Source organism: Crinia signifera, chromosome 2 (assembly GCF_055691185.1).
Source record: "Crinia signifera chromosome 2, ASM5569118v1, whole genome shotgun sequence".
Lineage (NCBI taxonomy): Eukaryota > Metazoa > Chordata > Amphibia > Anura > Myobatrachidae > Crinia > Crinia signifera.
This window is the reverse complement of record NC_139218.1, coordinates 52,365,912-52,384,263: the sequence shown is the minus strand read 5'-3', so window position 1 is coordinate 52,384,263 and position 18,352 is coordinate 52,365,912. Positions and strand designations below refer to the sequence as shown.

Sequence of the window (18,352 nt, the reverse complement as noted above, 5' to 3'; positions counted from 1 at the left end):
AAGTAGGTGCTCCTATTATGAAGCCTGTGGTTTGGTCAACGTGCACACTAGGGCCACATATAGGATATTTATGAAAACAAAAGAATTGGGGGAATCAATTTTTAGTCACATTTCTCTAGTAAAATCTACTGTGTTCCTTAGAAAAATGTATTCAAATTGAAAATCTGCAAAAAAAATGAAATTTTGAAATTTCACCTACACTTTGTTTTAATTCCTGTGAAACACCTAAAGGGTTAACAAACTTCCAAAATGCTGTTTTGAATACTTTGAGGGGTGCAGTTTTTGAAATGGCATCATTTATGGGGGTGTCTCACATACAAGTCCCTCAAAGTCACATCAGAACTGAACTGGTCCCTAAAAAAATCAGTGTTTGAAATTTTCTTGAAAATTTGAGAATTTGCTATTCATATTGTAAGCCTCCTAGTGTCCAAAAAAATTAAAAGGAAGTTGAAATAATGATGGAAACATAAAGTAGACATATGGTCTATGTTAGTTATTAACTATTTTGAGTGGTATGATTATTTGTCTCACAAGCAGAAAATTTAACATTTTGCAAATTGCTAAATTTTCCATTTTTTTACGACATTTTGGTATTTTTCACAAAAAAACACAGACTGTATCGACCCAAATTTACCACTAATTTGAAGTACAATGTGTCACGAAAAAACAATCTCAAAATCACTGGGATAAGTAAAAGCAAAAAAAAATTATCCCCACTTAAGTGATACATGTCAGATTTGAAAAAAAGGGCTCTGTCAGGAACGCAAAAACTGGCTCTGTCAGGAAGGGGTTAACATAAAAAGAGGAAATAAAGCTTTACTCCTATTATACATTTCTATTGATGGAAACTCAAGCAGGGCACACACTGGCCCAATCCTCTTCATCTCCAGATTCTACGGCCAATAGATGTGCACACACCAGATCGCTAATCTGCATCTGCTGGGGAGATTGGGTCACCCTGCCCACTATTCAAATGTGATATAGTGGCTGCAGCGATGAGCTGGGAAGAGAACCGAACAAACCAGTCTTGGGAGCATACACACATATATTGGTTTGCTAATTGGCTATCTGGTCTGTAGATTTTTCAGCAGGTTTACAAATATTTTGGCAGGACTGATTGCAACAAGTGGTTATCCGAGTGTATACACTCTAAAGCTGGCCATACATCTACAGATCGATTGTCAGATTGGAACAAAAACCTGGTAATATCTGAATGGCAGTTTTTAAACAATTCAAAGCAAATGGTCAACTGTCATTTGCCCTCATCCTTTACCAGGATTTTGTTCCAACCAGCCCATTCTGACAATCGATCTGTAGATGTATGGCCAGCTTAACAGTGTCTGACAAACTGGTAAGTCAGAGATTGGATGAGAATTGGACAAGTTTGTACCCAGCTTTAACCCCCCCCCCCCCCCACCTTACACTAGTCCTTAGGATAAGTTGGACCAATTTTCCCTTGAGCTCCCCTGGCAGCTCATTCATGCAGCAGGGTCCGGGCAGCTGGTAGCCGCATTTGAAAAAAAATATTAGCAAAAGACTGACTGGCCATTTATTGGCTGAGAGAATTCTCTCAGCCAATCAGTGGCCGGCCAGTCTTTTGAAAATATATGTTTTTTCAATTCAGCTGCCGCTTCCTGCCCATAGGTGTCTGCCAGGGGTGCTACACCGCTGGCACAAACCTACGGATTGGACCCAACACATGGGTGCTAAAAAGCACCGGCAATGTGCCGCAAAGGAGTTTGATCCATCTGATCATCTATCAGGTTTCTGCTTATCGAGAGATGGCTCCTCCGAGCCGGACTGTGGTGCTCTGGTTTTATCTGTTGGTATCCTATAGCTCAGAAGCCCCAGGAGTGCTCTCCCTGCATGCCCACTTTTGCTATCTGCATGTAGATGATTGATCCAGGAGTGCAGCCTGCTGATGTCAGTGTGAACATAAACTGCTGCTGGGAAGGATAGGCGAGGCAGAGCACTGGAGTGGGGGTGGGGTGGGGGGTGGGAGCTGCCTCAAGACTCCTCAGATCTCTAAGCCAGTGATGCGAGTAGTCTGAAGCAACACACAGTTCAACTGTTTTTTTTTTTTTTAAAGACTCCTTGGATCACTGGCTGAGAAACCAGAGAAATCATTAGCCTGACTGTCGGTAAGAGTTGCAACCCCATGCCAAGATGCCCGGTACCCACAGTTTGAGAACTCCTGTAATAGATAGTGTAGACCTACTGCTGAAGGGGAGCTTATACTAGAACGCTAACTGCTAGCTCCTAAACCCTCAATGTTTTAATAGAAAAGTGTCCTTCTTTGCAGTGAAAGTGCACTGGGTAGTTTGACAAACATGGATTTGCTACTGCTGTAAACAAGGTTGTTTAATTAAAAGATGCCAGCCTTCATAGACTACCTGTAGATCAACACAGTGGCATTTCTATAACTGAAAGGTTGTACCTCGCCATCTAGTGGCTGCAGTCAGAAGGACACAATCTGAAGAAAAGCATGGGAATAAGCATTGTCAAGGCACAGACAAAATTCCACAGAAATCTTTAATTGGTGCAGAAAAGAATTATTTGTTTCCATATAAAAACAGTCTCAGTTCCTCTGTTTGCAAATTGTGTCTAGGGCACTTTGAGAATCGTTAATTTGTTGCTGTAACCTGTCCTTTGTGCCCTTATTATTGGCTTTCTTAAGCAGGTCCTTCATATCAGCAATAGCCGCTCTGTAGCCAGCGGTGTTATGGAAAACACGGATAGCACGATCTCCAGTGGATACCAGGAACTTATTGGTAGTATCAAAGGCAAGGTCTGAGATGACTTGTCCATGCACTGAGCGGAACTCTTCCTCAATCGCTCCTGTTTGTGCATTGTACACAGTGATATCAGACACACTTGAGATGGCAACGACAAGGGCATCCGGGGACAAAGCAATACGGCAGGGCTCTCTCACAGACCATTTCCCGGTATACAACAAGTAAGGATCTTGCTGCTTTTTGTACTCAACATCTGTATTCCACAGCTTCCATGTACCATCTTTGGACACGGTCACCATCCTGTGGGGAAAATAGGAATTATAAGTAGTACACAAAGGAGTCAATAAGTCACTGGTGCAGTCATTCTATGTTGTAGGGCACATTACAGATATGACTGATCAGATGCAGAATTCAGAAGAGACTACTTTCTCTTATTCTAGACTAGTCTGCTAACCTTCTACTTATCCAAATGTGGGGATACTCAGAACTGGTTACATGGACAGCATGTAATGCAGTCAGAGTTCAGTGGCAGCGCGGGATGCCTTCCAAAATCAGAGGCTTTTTTTGTTTTTTAAAAAGGATCAATTTTTTTAAGGCACATATAAGTTCCATTTGTGTACAGGTAAAAGAAACACAATATAAGATCCTGATGAGATGGTACAGTGTGGGACGTCAGTCCTTTAGGACGTTAGGGGTCTAGTGCAGTGGTAGCCAACCCTAGCCCTCGAGAGCTACCAACAGTTCACATTTTCCAGACAACCTAGCTGCTGCACAGCTGCACTCATTAATCACTGACACATTTTAAGAGATACGCAGATGGAGCTAATTAGCTCACTTGTGATTCTGTGAGGAGACCTGCAAAACATGCACTGTTGGTAGCTCTCGAGGACTAGGGTTGGCTACCCCAGGTCTAGTTATAAAGGGTCAGCTTTAAATTAATAGCAGCGTTATACCGGCGTTCTATTCGTTACAACTTCATTGGATATCGATTGTAAATTGTCTCCTCTTTCATTTCATCAACAGGTATTTATACTGCACAATATTGCAGCTGCTTGCACGGATTTAAAATTTGGTAATTATACTGCACAATATCGCAGTAAAACTGTAAACAGCTGTTATTGTGGTTTTATCTGTGCGATTTCAAGAACTTAGAAATTTTGGGATAGTGTTACTGACCTAGGTCTGATAAGCACCTTTTGCTGGTGGGGGAGGTGTGCTGGGAGGGGCAGTGAAATCAGGATGGACACATGTTTAAGTAGGCTGATATATTCAGTATAGTGTGGGACGTCAGTCCTTTCAGATGTTAGGGGTCTAGTTATAAAGGGTCAGCTTTAAATTAATAGCAGCGTTATACCGGCGTTAAACCAAAGGAAACCAGAAGGCAAACAACAAACCAACATTACTGCTGAAGGACTACATTATAACCACATAACTCCGGAACATCATGTGGCCTCAACTTACCATATGCCATGAGAACACCTGGACCAGGCCCTCTCCCCCCAGCCGGGAGAGGAGGCGCATTGGCCATGGGGCCCCGGCACTACACCCAGAGGCTGGTAGGACACCCCCCCCCCCCCTAGCAGGCCACACCAGCTACGGCCCAACCCTGCAGCGGCTGCACCCCCCCAGCACAGTCTTCCTTTTTAGTATATTTCTCTTGAATGAACGGACTAACCTGCGGGAGTCATTGGAGAAAGCAAATCCGCACACACCGGCAGAGTGGCCTTTCAGCTCAAAAGCCCGGCAGACTTCCCGAAACGTTCCTGACTTAGTGAAGCAGACCTCCCAGACCTTCACATCTGGCGTGAAGCCGCAGCTGGCAACAAACCTGAGAAAAACAGGACATTTAAATTAGGATCATCAAAAGGAAGTGTTTTTACACGTTTGTTTTGCTGCATTCACACGTTAACAGACTTATATTGTAATCCCCCAAACTGGCATTGTGCAGTTTCTTCTATGAAATACATTGTAACTTTGGAGACATCATATCAACATTTAGGGCTACGATTAGTGAACGTGTAAACAGTGTGAGCAATTTAGTTTTAGCTTAAGAGATAAACAGATTTTTTATATTTGTATTATGAATAAAAAAAGACAAAAAAATGTCTGATATTCTGAAATACAGTTTTGGTTTGAACACAAAAAGGAAAAAAAAAAGTTGCTTTCTGTATGAAATATTGATTTCCTGCAGGTACAGGGACAGCCAAATTCAGCAATACAAATACTGTACATAAGCTTAGGAACTTAGCCAAACCATTATTAGCGGAACAGGCAGTAGGCAACCAGATGTATCGGTGTATATTTTGTATGATAGGGCCTCCCTGCCTTTTATATTGGTCCCTACATATTAAAAGCACTCCAAGAGCCTATTCCTTACCTCCCACAAGGAGAGACACCAGCATACGAATTTGTCATCTGGTTGGTATTGATAGACGCAATTACTTCACCTTTCAGGTCCCAAATCAAGATGCTCGTATCACTGGATGCAGTCATGATAAACTTCCCTGTGGGAAAGAACAGCGATAGTAAAGGTTACCATTTATAAACGTAGGAACCGAAGGTCACATTTTACAGACACCTCCTCTATAGGTTATGAAACAAGGAAAAACAGGTGTAGCAGCGCTAAAATAAGTAATTAAAATACCATAAAAAAGTAATTAATAAAGGATTGGACTGATTGTACAATTAAAAACAGTAATGCATTTTATTCAAAGAGTGACCATATTATGTTGGGCCTAACTAACCCGACATAAACCAGCAGCTGTTAGTGACTCAACACAGGTCACAGCACCACCTATACCACCTTCCTTCCTTGTGGAGGAACACCTTTTCCAGGTTATGAAACAAACATGCAACCAATCATCAATAGCCATTATTTTGGTCACAATGCCCTGATGGAAGGATTACCATTCACTGGCTTTAACAATGACGTAAAAATATCCGTTGCCTAGTCGCCACCAATTTCTATGTTCTGATATTAATTGTAGAATCACTCCATAACCAAACCGGATGTATGGTTTGGGTACATACCCCTTATCAGGTGTAATTGTATATTTCCCACCAAATAGATTGTGCTGTCTATTACTCACATATTGTAATACACTCACACATTCATAGGTACTCTTTACCTAGAAGGGCGCCCATCGTGGCCATCTCGGGCATTGAATGCACTAAAAAAAAAAAAATCGGGTGCGATTCAACCGACGAGATGCCCGAGATTTCCCATAGGGAACAATGTTAAATGTCTCAATTGACCCAATTTTCCTGTTCAATGCCTCAATTGACCCGATTTTTCCATAGGAAACAATGTTAAATGGGCCACAGAGGCTAAATAGGCACCCTGAAGTGTGAAATGGCCACCCCAATTGTTAACGCCACCCCACGATCAACGCCAACCCGAAGCGTGGCGAGCGCAGCGAGCCCGCGAGGGGCGGCGGTACGCATCCTACGACCTTTTTTTACCCCCACTATCCACGTCGGCGTGGAGTTGAGAATAGAAAGTGTGGCGAGCGCAGCGAGCCCGAAGCGTGGCGAGCGCAGCGAGCCCCGCGAGGGGACGCGGATACCTTCACAGGTATCCGCGTCCCCTCGTGGGCTTCACAGCTGTCCGCGTCCCCTCGTGGGGCTCGCTGCGCTCGCCACACTTTCTATTCTCAACTCCACGCCGACGTGGATAGTGGGGGTATGAAAAGGTCGTAGGACGTGTACCGCTGCGCTCGCCACGCTTCGGGTTCACGTTGATCGTGGGGTGGCGTTAACAATTGTGGGGGCCATTTCACACTTCAGGGTGCCTATTTGGCCTCTGTGGGCCATTTAACATTGTTTCCTATGGAAAAATCGGGTCAATTGAGGCATTGAACAGGAAAATTGGGTCAATTGAGACATTTAACATTGTTCCCTATGGGAAATCTCGGGCATCTCGTCGGTTGAATCGCACCCGATTTTTTAGTGCATTCAATGCCCGAGATGGCCACGATTTTTTACTAACGATGCCCACGATCAAAATCGTGGGCGCCGTTCTAAGTAAAGAGTACCCATTCATAATATAGGGTAAGATACACAACATTAAAAATGGGAAAATGTAACCAAAAAAAAAAAGGTTTAAAAAGCTACAGGTTGTAAAAGATGAATAATTTACTGGAAATTATAAGCCATTATATTTCCTCAGAAAAATACAGGTGGCATTTATTTCACATTTAAGGAGTAACAGGACTCTGCAGATGATGCTCATTAAACAGCCTTTCTAGTCGCACCACTTGGTAGTCCAGATCGTCTTTGCACACAACTTTTTTTTATGTTACAATGGGGCAACAGTATTAAGCAGCAGCCATCAGCTAGGTTTGAAAAACGACAGTTAGGAGCTGATTGGCTGGTAGCATTATCACCTTCCACGTAATCTCTTCTTCAGGCTCAATACATCTGCCCCATTGCGTCTTATTTGCCAGACAGTGTGTAACGTAAATCTAGTGCAGAGGAACTGTAAATGCAACACATATATATATATTTTTTTTTTTTTTCATATCCTACTGCATTTTTACTTTTAGTATACTTATTTACTTTACTAATGTGAACACTTAAGACAATACTACACATCGTCTCCCAATTGTTTATTTTTTCCATACACTCTACGAGAGACACACAAAAGCAAAACAAAAGAATATCAAGGAATTGGTTGCAGGACTTAAGGCCCCATCCAAAGGGCAAGTTGGACCTAATTTCCCCTGAGCTCCCCCGGAAGCTCACTACGATCTATCCCATGTAAATTACCAGGGAGCTGCAAGGGCAAGAAAAAAAAAAAAACTGAGCGCACTCTCAGCCAATCAGCGGCATGCCTATCGTTTGAAAAGATTTTCAAATTCTGCCGCCGTTGTCCGTAGTGCCCACTCAGCACTTCCTGGACACTGCAGACTGCCCGCCCTGCTGCGACACTGCACCCCCCGCCCCCCCCCCCCCCCCGTGCGCTTCATGCAGCCCAGACCCCGCACTGCCTGGCCCCATCACATAGGTGTGTGCCAGGGGTGCTCCACTACTGACACACACCTACGGATCAGACCAACACATCATGGGTGCTGGAAAGCACCCGCAATGTGCCGTTGATGGGTCCGATCCAACAGACTGAACCTGCGGCAGGGTCAATCTGTAGGGTCCGACCCGATGCACAGTCCGGATGGGATGTCAAACACATCCGGTTTCACGGCCTGATCTGCCAGAATCAGGCGAAATCGGATAAGTGTATAGGGGCCTTTAATTATCTAGAAACAAAACAAAAAGGGCTGTATTGTATAAGTTATTAGCGCCTTGATCAGTGTTTTTGGTCTAATTATTGCTTACTATGGTTGATTTCTTTTGCGTGTGGAGATACCCGTAAAGGAAACACACACACACCAAAAAAAAAAAAAAAAAAAAGCTGCTGGTTGCACACATTTCAAAGAATCACATACCGTATATGCCGGCGTATAAGACGACCCCCCAACATTTCCACTCAAAATACAGAGTTTGTTATATACTCGCTGTAAAAGACTACCCCCTCTTCCGCACACCTTCCACAGACTGCTGCTATTGACATGGAGTCAGGGAGACAGGGAGGGCAGACAGGGAGCAGGGACCAGTATTATAGTACTGTACCATATATTAACCCCTTGAGTGGTGGGTTTTGCTGGGGCAGGACAAACCTATCAGGGCAGGTTTGTCCTGCCCCAGCAAAACCCACCACATAAAGTTTTAAGACCCCCTCATGCCGCTGTCCTCCCCCCCCCCCCAGGCATAAAATATATTGTAGGGTAGCTCTCCTCAGCCCCCCCACCCCCCTTCTTATGCACACGGTACCTTGAAATAAGAGTATCCAGGTATGCCAGCGCTGCTCCTTCCGTTCTGCCTAACCGCCGATCACGTTGAGCATTGAAGTCGGCGGCAGGCTCGGGTATTTTCGGCGCGGCTCGGGGGGACTCGGGAGCGCTCAGGCACACAAGTCCTCCCGAGCCGCGCCGAAAACACCCGAGTCTGCCGCCGACTTCAATGCTCAACGTGATCGGCGGTTAGGCAGAACGGAAGGAGCAGCGCTGGCATACCTGGATACTATTATTTCAAGGTACCGTATGCATAAGAGGGGGGTGGGAGAGCTACCCTGTAATAATTGTATGACGCACCCGGAAAATAATAATACCAGTATGTCACGCCGTGCACCCGGCGTATAAGACGACCCCCCACTTGGAGGCATTTTTTTCTGGGGTAAAAAGTCGTCTTATACGCCGGAAAATACGGTAATTCCCAATGAACACGGTTTGCAGCAAAAACACTGTCCTGAACCCAAATAAAAAAAAAAATTATTTGCACCCTTCCTGGATCCCCTGTCGGTGTAAATATGACTAAGCAATTCAACAGCCAAGGCATTGCTATTTTAACATCCATTTGGTTATAAAGTGATTAAGTTCTGAATTCTTGTACACTGTAAACACAATATTTCAGGATGTTAATTTGAAACATTACAGTCAGTGGCACACCAATTCCTTTCTTTGTGGCTATCAATATTTTTATCACACACCTGTTTCTGCAATCCCAATATTAATGATGGCTGCTTTATGCCTCTTTGGGAAGTCATCATGGGCGGGTGAGAAGATAAACGTGTCTTCTTTCTTGGTCATTTTAAATACTCGGATTGTCTCTCCATTTGCCAAACAGACTATAAAGGCTCTTCAAATAAAAAATAAATAAAAAATTCAAACACACTGTTCTGGAGTATAGTCAATGACATGCATCAGAAATGTGCAGAATTCTCTGAAAATAAAAAGTGTATTGTTTGTACCAGGTTCAATGGGAAATGTAGTAATAATCAATTATTTTACAAAATCCTTGCAAGCAATTTCAAAGTGCATGTAACCATCGTAGTGCATAACATAGCAGAATGCAAGAGAGTCTTCTGGTGTGTACACACGGCAGGATATGCGAGTCCCGATGCGATCAGATCGCATGACATCCATGGAGGGGCACAATTTAGACTATATAGTGCAGATCTGCACTGCATAGACTTGCCTGCCCTCTCTATCTGGCTGCCGATTTGCGGTCACACGGGAGCGCGCATCGGCAGCACATCAGGCTCGCAAGCCCTAAAAAAAGCATGCGATATGGCTTCCGATGTTCACTATATCAGCAACATCGGAAGCCATTTTCGGCCCGTGTGTACACACCATTCTAGATATGAGGGGATGTTTTCACTTGGGCAAGTTTACAAAATATAAAAGATATGGAGAGCAGCCAGCTCCCATGCAGCTCAGTGGGCATCTTGTTCCCCTATTAAAGTCTTATTCACATTGATATGCAGATAAGATGCACAAGCGTACAATGCCGACATGCAGCTGTATCTGCATACAAAACGCTATGTTACGGTGTTTACCTGGAAACAATGCTCCCTCCCGAGCATAACTCATTGAGCCGGTCCTAGTTCCCCAAATATGGTGGCATCATGCCACAGCCGGGGGACACTTTTTACACAAGGGCCCCAGGCCGAAACATGACGACCGTGGCTGGTCAAATCACGATCTATCCCGCGGATCTTTAGGAAGATCTTTTAAATCGTACCTGCTGCAGGGAAGATCAGAACTGTGGGACTTTGGGGGTATTTGGGGCACTCGGGTGCGTTCAAATGCACTTATATTCAGCCGCATTGACGTGTGTTCACGGGATTGGGTATTCGTGCGCTCGGGTGCTGTCAGGTATTTGGGAGTTCAGGGGCTCAGACGCATTTGAATGCCTTTGCGCATTTGGGTGTTCGGGGGCTCAGGTCTTCGGGCATGCTCGTGCGCTCAAGTATTAGGGAGGCCGACGGGGTGAGTAAAGTGTGTGTGGCAGAGCGACGATGGTGCACACCTACATGTCACAGGCATGCACCAGCAGCGCAGCCCAGAAAAATTTCTGGCCCTACCACTGAAGGGGGTTCAAGTTTTTCTGAAATCTTAATATAAATCTTTGTCAAAACGTAATCTTTGCACATAATCTTTTGTCCAGGACAGACAGGGAGGGAGTTCAAGGGAAATCTTAAGGTGCATACACACTGTACAATTTTTTTGACCAATTTTGTTGAAAGACATTTCCATAGAACCCAGTGTCCTGGACGAAAGATGTTGACGACAGACAAACAACGAATAATGATGCGCATACTCGCCAGTTGTTCATCAAGATTGTTCCTCAACTGTGCATGCAGCTCATTTTGGATATCTTTTAAAAAGAGCCTATAAACTGTAGCTGGATCTTTCGTCTGTCGTCAATATCTTTCATCCAGTACACTGGATTCAAGGGAAATGTCTTTCAACTAAATTAGTCAAAAAAATTGTAGTGTGTATGCACCTTAAAGATCACAGATCTTTCTAGTGTGTTGGCACCTTAACTTTTTTTTAGTTCCTAAAAAAAAAAAAAATTACTTACTACCGCAAAGGAGTGAAAAGGCATGAAAATGCTTATATTAACTTTTGACATTACCTGCTGTCAGGACTGAACCGGACATGAGTGGCGTGGTCGTATTCCATATTGGCCCTCATACAGCGGTGCTCACGCTCAAGGAAATCCTTGGTACTCCATATTCTAACAGTTCTGTCATCAGAACACGAGGCTAAGTATTTCCCATTGCTGCTGAAATCCAAACAAGTCACATTCCCACTGTGAGCCTGACGGAAACAGACGAACGTCAACAAGTAAATTATTGATAAGCTCATGCTTCCATAAGGATCTGAGTGTGGTTAGATTACAATCCACTCCCATTATTCTGGGAACTGATACTTCAGCACATGCAGGATACAATCTATTTTTTTATGCAGTAAATATAATAATGCATATACATGTAATTAGCATATTTGTTATAGCTGAACCCTTCTTATCTTGCTGTGAGAGGACAGTATTATTTAGAAAAATGTAACCAGTGAAAGGGATACTTGCAGTCTATACAAGTGTCAACATTAACCCTTTGGTGGTTTTCCTGTCCCGGAAAATTTACGGTCATACCACTATGCAGTGGGTGCGCGCTAGTGGTGCCTCCAGCTGTGCACCACCTCTAGGGCCAGCCCCACCCCATCACCTCCACTCCGGTGATCATCCAGAGCTCTCCTGCTGCCAGCCGCCATTCACTTCACGGCAGTGAAGGCTGCAGGCTCGCTAATGTTCAGGGCGGCTCGGGAGCACTCAGGAGTTCAGGCACCCGAGTGCTCCTGAGCCGCCGTGAACATCGCCGGGGAGCTCAGACTCCAGCGTACAAATGCCGGAGCGGAGGTGAGGGCCTAAGTTCTGTGGTGGGTTTTGCTGGGGCAGGATAAACCTGCCCTTGTAGGTTTGTCCTGCCCAAGCAAAACCCACCACTCAAGGGGTTAAACAAGTTTTCTTCATAGCTTTTGCCAAATGAAGTTTGCTCCCGTAGAGCCGTTTATACGATATATATGAACGTACCTTGAGGGCAGCTGCAAGGAGCGGGTGGGAGAAGGTGTGCGGCTGAACCTTTTCTTTCCGCAGTTTTTGTGGTTTCTGTTTTTTTGTAGACTGCTTCGCTGGAACAGCTTGTCCATTGGCTACCTGAGCTGGAAAGGGTATCAGGTTAATCAGAGTGATACATGAAACAGAGTAAGGGGGCCTACACACGGAGCGATGTAGGGGTGTTTTCTAAGCCATCTCACTAGCTTTTGATGCTGGGGGCTAGTGCGGTCTCCCCTTCAGTAATAAAAGTCAGTCTTGACTTTTATTCTGGCTGCTATCTGCCGAAGTCAGGGCCTGCGCTGACTTCGGCCCACCTGGTGGTGGAGGGAGTCCCATTCAAGAATTTACTACGGGGCCCACACAGTACAATTATGACCCTGCACACAGCGGCCACTCAGGCCGGCAGTGCGGTGTGTAACCCATAGGCTACCACCATTCTGAGATTGGTGGTAGCGGCAGGAGCCAATATCAATCATGCTTAGCATTTACGATATTGGTGAATCGGGCAGCATCGCATCCCCGTAAAGATCTATGCGGCTATAAGCAGGACTGAAGGGATCACAGTAGGCATAGGAGATACCTGCTGCAGTCCCTTCTACTTACATTTGGGAGAAAAATTATATTTGCGGCTAACTCCTGAAAACGGGTGTTTTGTGGGAATTAGCCGCAAACTTTAAATGAAAAATGGGTCCCTGTGTGCTTAAAAACACCATGCATATGGAAGCTCATGGGACAGCAGCTTTTGGAGCAGTTATACTGGCTTCAATGCAATACTAACTGTTCCAGTACATGGGCGTCCACCGCAGCAATTCCCTGCATGTTGGAAGCAAAATGTAAATAATGAATAGGCTTCCTAGTAACAACTTCTCGGATCAGTTATACATTTATATGGTGCAGACCCTGCCATTGTGACCTCCAGTACTTACAGGTATATGGTCGTTATGTCCACGCAACAAAGGTCAACATGCATGGGGCCAACATGGCTTTGGTCGACAAGCATTAGGTTGACAATCAAAAGGTTAACATGGGTTTTTCACTTTTTTGTGCCGACTTGACAGTCGACATTCAATCCATGTCAACCTATTTCATGCGTCGACCTTCAGTAGTCGACCCAATGACCCATACCCTGCTTACAGGAGGTACAGAAAGCCCTCTATAGATACACTGCAGCACCTACACTGACCTGGGGGATCCCAGCTAAGGCTACAACGCTGCCCTTGGCTGTACAGATAACACATTGCATACTATCATACCTCAGTCCTAACATGACCCTCTCCAGGAGGGACACAATGCTCTATTCCTGGACTTCGCTCTTAATGTAGGATTGCCATCACCTGTTTTAAGCAGGTTCATTGATAAGAAAGATTTTTCAACCCAGGGTGACGGTGATGCTAAATTAAGAGGAAAGTCCAGAAATAGAGCATTGAGTCCCTCCTGGAGAGGGGCATGTTGGGAGATATACACGTATATTGTAGAGTACCGGCACCGTGCACCACCTCTGTACAGTACTGATGTCATGGCTGCATAGCTACATCACTATAGTATAACCCGCTCACCGCTCGGCTCCTCCACGCCGGCCTCCCTCGTCCTCTTGCCCCATACGGTGAGCAGCAGGACGAGTCCCCCCAGCAGCACAGACACCAAGACCAGCGCCACCGCCTCCATGTCCGCCGCGAGCGCCGAGCACACACTGCTCTCTCGCTCTGGTCTCCGGCCGCCACGTCACTCCTAGCGCCGGGAGCGCGCACTGGGCTCCTGCCCCCTCCCCTCCCTGCTCTCTGACCAAGCTTTATTGTACATGACAGTGACACAGACAGCAATATTATCCCATCTCAACCCTGTGGAATAGTGTTGGCCGGCCATCTGTGGTTTTTTTTTACCATCGATGTTTATTACCATCGATGGGATAGATGCGTTCACCTTGGCTCCAGTTGGCTAAAGTTTCACTGGGATGCCGGGGCTTCCCGATTCAATCAGTGCTGTCGATTCTGAGAGATTGATATCATGTTTGTATGCGCTTACCAATTCCCCCTGTACTCCATGGATGGTGATGCAATGTCCATCCCTAGTTTTAAGTACATGCACTGCATGCAGAGTTTTCCAAAACTGTACTGTCAGTGAATGCATCGCAGTGAGCAAGGTGGCGCTGGGAGGGGGATAAAACGCTATCTCGTTGTTTAGGTTGCCGGCGTAATACCAACATAATACCGACCCTGGCATCCGCATAGTGAAAATGCTAAAGGGCATGGAAAGGAATGCACTCTAAAGGAAGGCACTGTGCCGATTTGGTCCAATATCGGCCGATTGCTACCAATTGGGCCATTAAATTGCATCTAATCGTCTGTCCCTGATATGCCGTCGGGTCCGATCCGCGGTCCAGTGTGCATCGGACCCAATCAGATGGTCGGACCTGCTGCCCGTCCGACCTCCCTCCTGGCGGCGAGGTGGGCGGGAAGCAGGGACACCCTCCCTTCTAGCAGCCTGACCTTAAACCTCCCCGCTGGTGCTTAACCCTAACCCCCGCACCTCGCCGCCTAAGCCTTACTCAACTTTCCCACAGCCTAATCAAAACCATCACGCGTCCTAACATTTACCTTCCCTTCCCTGCAGCCAAACCCTGATTCCTCCCACTAGTGCCAAAACCTAACCCCACCCCTTCCCAAGCAGCCAATAGCCTATTTGTAGTTGCTAAATTCTAGTGGGCTAAAGGACCTTTAACGACACCACTGATTGCCTTTAGTAACCAGGTGGCAAACGAAGTGGAGCGAGCAACCATGCCTGGAGCGTGGCAAGCAAAGCAAGCCCTGAGGGTCCGTTTGGGTACCTTTTTCCGACTTTGTTCCTCCTCTCTCTGCCCCCTCTCCTCCCCTGTCACATCAGGAGGTCCCTTAGCCCACTTGAATTTAGACCTAATCACTAGCTATCCCCTCACACTTACCGATCAGGATCCTGGCTGTCAGTATTCCAGTGTTGGGATCAGAGGCGTAACTAGAACTTCATGGGCCCCATAGCAAAATACTGAAAGGGCCCCCCCCTCCTGGCCAACCCCCCCCCCCCCACCCAGCGAGGGACAGCGAGGGGGATAGAGACATAAAAAAACATAAATGGAATACTGTAATAATTATAAAATGATTTAAAAAATGCTACAAGCACTTATTGTCTCAATAAACCCCTTCTGCCACTGTGGGGATAAAATATCAGGGAGGTGGGGGTGAAACAGGATTTGGCATTTTGCCATAATACCAGGACAGCAGCAGCACAGACGTGACTCTAGTGCTCAGTGGGACCTGTCCGCTGACTGCAGGTGACTGATGGGGCCTCTAACACTGTGCGATGGAGTCCCATCCATGCTGCTGCGGCCATGGTATTTCTGATCCCTGACACCCTACTTCGATCTCTCCTGCCCCAGCCTTCCTCTCCTCCCCCGCTCCACTAACCCGTCCAGCTCCTCTTGGTGGCCCGGGTCCTCCTTCCCTGCCAGCTGCCGTTTCATACTTGCAGCACGATCGTTGCACGCTCCTCCGCTCCACGCACCTGCATGTAATTGCCGCGCTGTGTGACAGGGTGCAGGGGGAGCAGCATTCCGGTGCCTCCCTGCACAGACTGCCGACGCGGATCTTCATATTATGCAGCAGGATGTCAGCGTCAGCAATAGCTCTGGATCAAAGCAGGGCACAATGGACTCATGGGATTTGTAGTTTATCGTTAACTGCACAAAGTGTGACCAGTTAAAGATAAACTACAATCCCCATGATGCCACCGTGCCTGCTTTTCTGTCTATAGCCTAGATACCTCTGAGGTAACTGAAGCTTAATCCCGGTGGCAGCTGCCTTCACATTGTGCCGTCATCGTGGCACTCTCTCTAAGCGCCAGCTGCGTAATAGTCGGGCTGGGCTGCCTGGTGGTGTGACAGGGCGCAGGGGGAGCAGCGGGCCCCAATACAGCTCGGGCCCCATAGCAGCTGCACCTCCTGCACCCTCGGTAGTTACGCCACTGACAGTAATACCCACTAACACTCGAGTAAGAATTGGAAATTACCTTTTATCAACAAAATATATCCCCCGACACTTGGAAGTCCCACCCCCGAGATCTGATTTGCCCACAGGCCATTCAGTCATATATAATGGATAACCATTGATAGCTAAAACTATCGGTGGTTATCCATCAAATAGTTTACTACTATCGATTGCTAGGTGGAGAATCACCATCTATGGCAACCATCAATGACATCTGCAGCAATGGCCATCCCTAACAATAACATTGTTAAACCTTCCTCTATTATAAAAACAATTTTTTCTTAAAATTGTTACATATATCCTTCATCCACCCACCAAATACTCTCCCAACCACTGTAGTAAATCCATAGGTTTGGTGGTAAAACGCAAATCAAAGGTGATTATTTGTACATTTCCCCATTCCCCTTTGAGGCCTGTGAATAAGGACAGTTGGGATATGCGCTGTTCTGCCCCCACTTATCCCTAAACACAATTTGAGACTGTTTTGCTTTCATTTTTTGCTGCATGGCGGCCATCTTGTCCCATGACATCATTATGACATCACAAAGGCTCTGTGGCAGAGGAATTTCTGGCAGCATCAGGAGAAGAAGCTAGTATTTATCTTCTGTGCTATATCTCTATAATTTGGGATTATTTAACTGATATTGTGACATAATGGGCTGTCTGTGCAGCAAACTGTGCATCCCTACACCCAGCAGGAAGGTAAGTGCGCTGTTATATCTATGGGTTGTACTTTGCACATACAGAGGATTATCACAGGCCGCAATAGGGGGAGCTCAGCCGATATTGGGTGTTTCTCAGTAGATTGGGAGGTGATTTGTCCAGTTCTGTAACCTACAAATGGGGGGATAGGTATATTGTACTTTTATTCTCAATATGCACAAATTTCCACACTTTAACTTGTATTGAACATCCATGTAACAAAAAGGGTAATACCTCTAGGGGGGGGGGAATTCAAGTGTTTTTCATGCTGGCGACCACTAGATGGCCTATGGTACTATTAGGGTACATGGGCAGGGGGTGCTCCCTGTATGTAACATTAGGGGTACATGGATGGGTGATGTTCCCTGTATGTAACATTAGGGGTACATGAGCGGCAGTATGTAGAAACACTCACATTTCACCATTAGCCTCACAGGATCTCACATTATCAGGATTGAAGCATCCATCTCCCCACCTTGCTGGGCTTTGTAGTTCGGCAGCACTTCTGCTGCTGTCGCATAGGTCCTTCTCCTACCAGTAGCTGCCTCCTGCCTGACTCTAACTGCCACTAACTGCCCATGCTCCCTGGTGACCAGGGTTGTCAGATCATACATTTTGATATGCGCACATAAGAATTACGCAGGTTTTAGGAGTCAGTTCATACCCACTGTCATTAGATTTGATGAGCAGTCACATTTAGCCCCAGAACCTGTGTTAAAAAATCTGGTACTCTTTACCTAGAACGGCGCCCGCGATTAGAATCGCGGGCGTCGGGGGTAAAAAATCGCGGTCATCACGGGCATCGCGGGTAAATCGCGGGTACATAAAAATCGTGTACCCGCGATCACCGCGATTTTCCCATAGGGAACAATGTTAAAAAGCCTGATTGACCGCGATTTTACTTTAAAATGCCTCAATGCCCGCGATTTTCACATAGGAATCAATGTTAAATGGGCTACAGAGCCCAAATAGTCACAATTAACCCTTAAATGTCACCCCAATTTTTGTACGCAACCCCACGATCCACGCCAACCCGAAGCGTGGCGAGCGCAGCGAGCCCGCGAGGGGCGGCGGTACGCGTCCTCCGACCTTTTCATGCCCTACTATCCACGTCGGCGTGGAGTTGAGAATAGAATAGTGTGGCGAGCGCAGCGAGCCACCGAGCCCGAAGCGTGGCGAGCGCAGCGAGCCCCGCGAGGGGACGCGGATACCTTCACAGTTATACGCGTCCCCTCGCGGGCTTCACAGGTATCCGTGGCGAAAAGCGGACACCTGTGAAGCCCGCGAGGGGACGCGTTTACCTGTGAAGGTATCCGCGTCCCCTCGCGGGGCTCGCTGCGCTCGCCACGCTTCGGGCTCGGTGGCTCGCTGCGCTCGCCACACTATTCTATTCTCAACTCCACGCCGACGTGGATAGTAGGGCATGAAAAGGTCGGAGGACGCGTA

General features: G+C 46.4%; 1 protein-coding gene across 3 annotated transcripts; it reads right to left on the bottom strand.

The window, feature by feature from the left end:
* Positions 1–2,514: 2,514 nt before the first annotated feature.
* On the bottom strand, positions 2,515–17,472 carry TBL2 (transducin beta like 2). Of its 3 annotated transcripts, none has more exons than XM_083172082.1 (7): positions 17,322–17,472; positions 12,165–12,292; positions 11,208–11,392; positions 9,277–9,425; positions 5,113–5,239; positions 4,411–4,563; positions 2,515–3,035 (listed from the first exon to the last, which is right to left on the bottom strand). In XM_083172082.1, exons 1-7 carry the CDS (start codon positions 17,329–17,331, stop codon positions 2,579–2,581), a joined length of 1,209 nt encoding a protein of 402 aa, XP_083028208.1. In that variant the 5' UTR covers positions 17,332–17,472; the 3' UTR covers positions 2,515–2,578. The 3 variants fall into 3 exon arrangements, with proteins under 3 accessions (XP_083028208.1, XP_083028207.1, XP_083028206.1); XM_083172081.1 differs by having other exon boundaries at positions 12,165–12,287; positions 17,382–17,441; XM_083172080.1 differs by lacking the exon at positions 17,322–17,472 and adding an exon at positions 13,745–13,963.
* Positions 17,473–18,352: the final 880 nt, after the last annotated feature.

Coding starts and splice junctions, on each gene's coding strand:
- TBL2 (XM_083172080.1), bottom strand. CDS start 13,853: ATGGAGGCGGTGGCGCTGGTCTTGGTGTCTGTGCTGCTGGGGGGACTC. Junction 5,240..9,276: donor TATTGGGATTGCAGAAACAG/GTGTGTGATAAA, acceptor TCTTTCCCACAG/GGAAGTTTATCATGACTGCA. Junction 4,564..5,112: donor GGTGTCTCTCCTTGTGGGAG/GTAAGGAATAGG, acceptor TGTTTTTCTCAG/GTTTGTTGCCAGCTGCGGCT.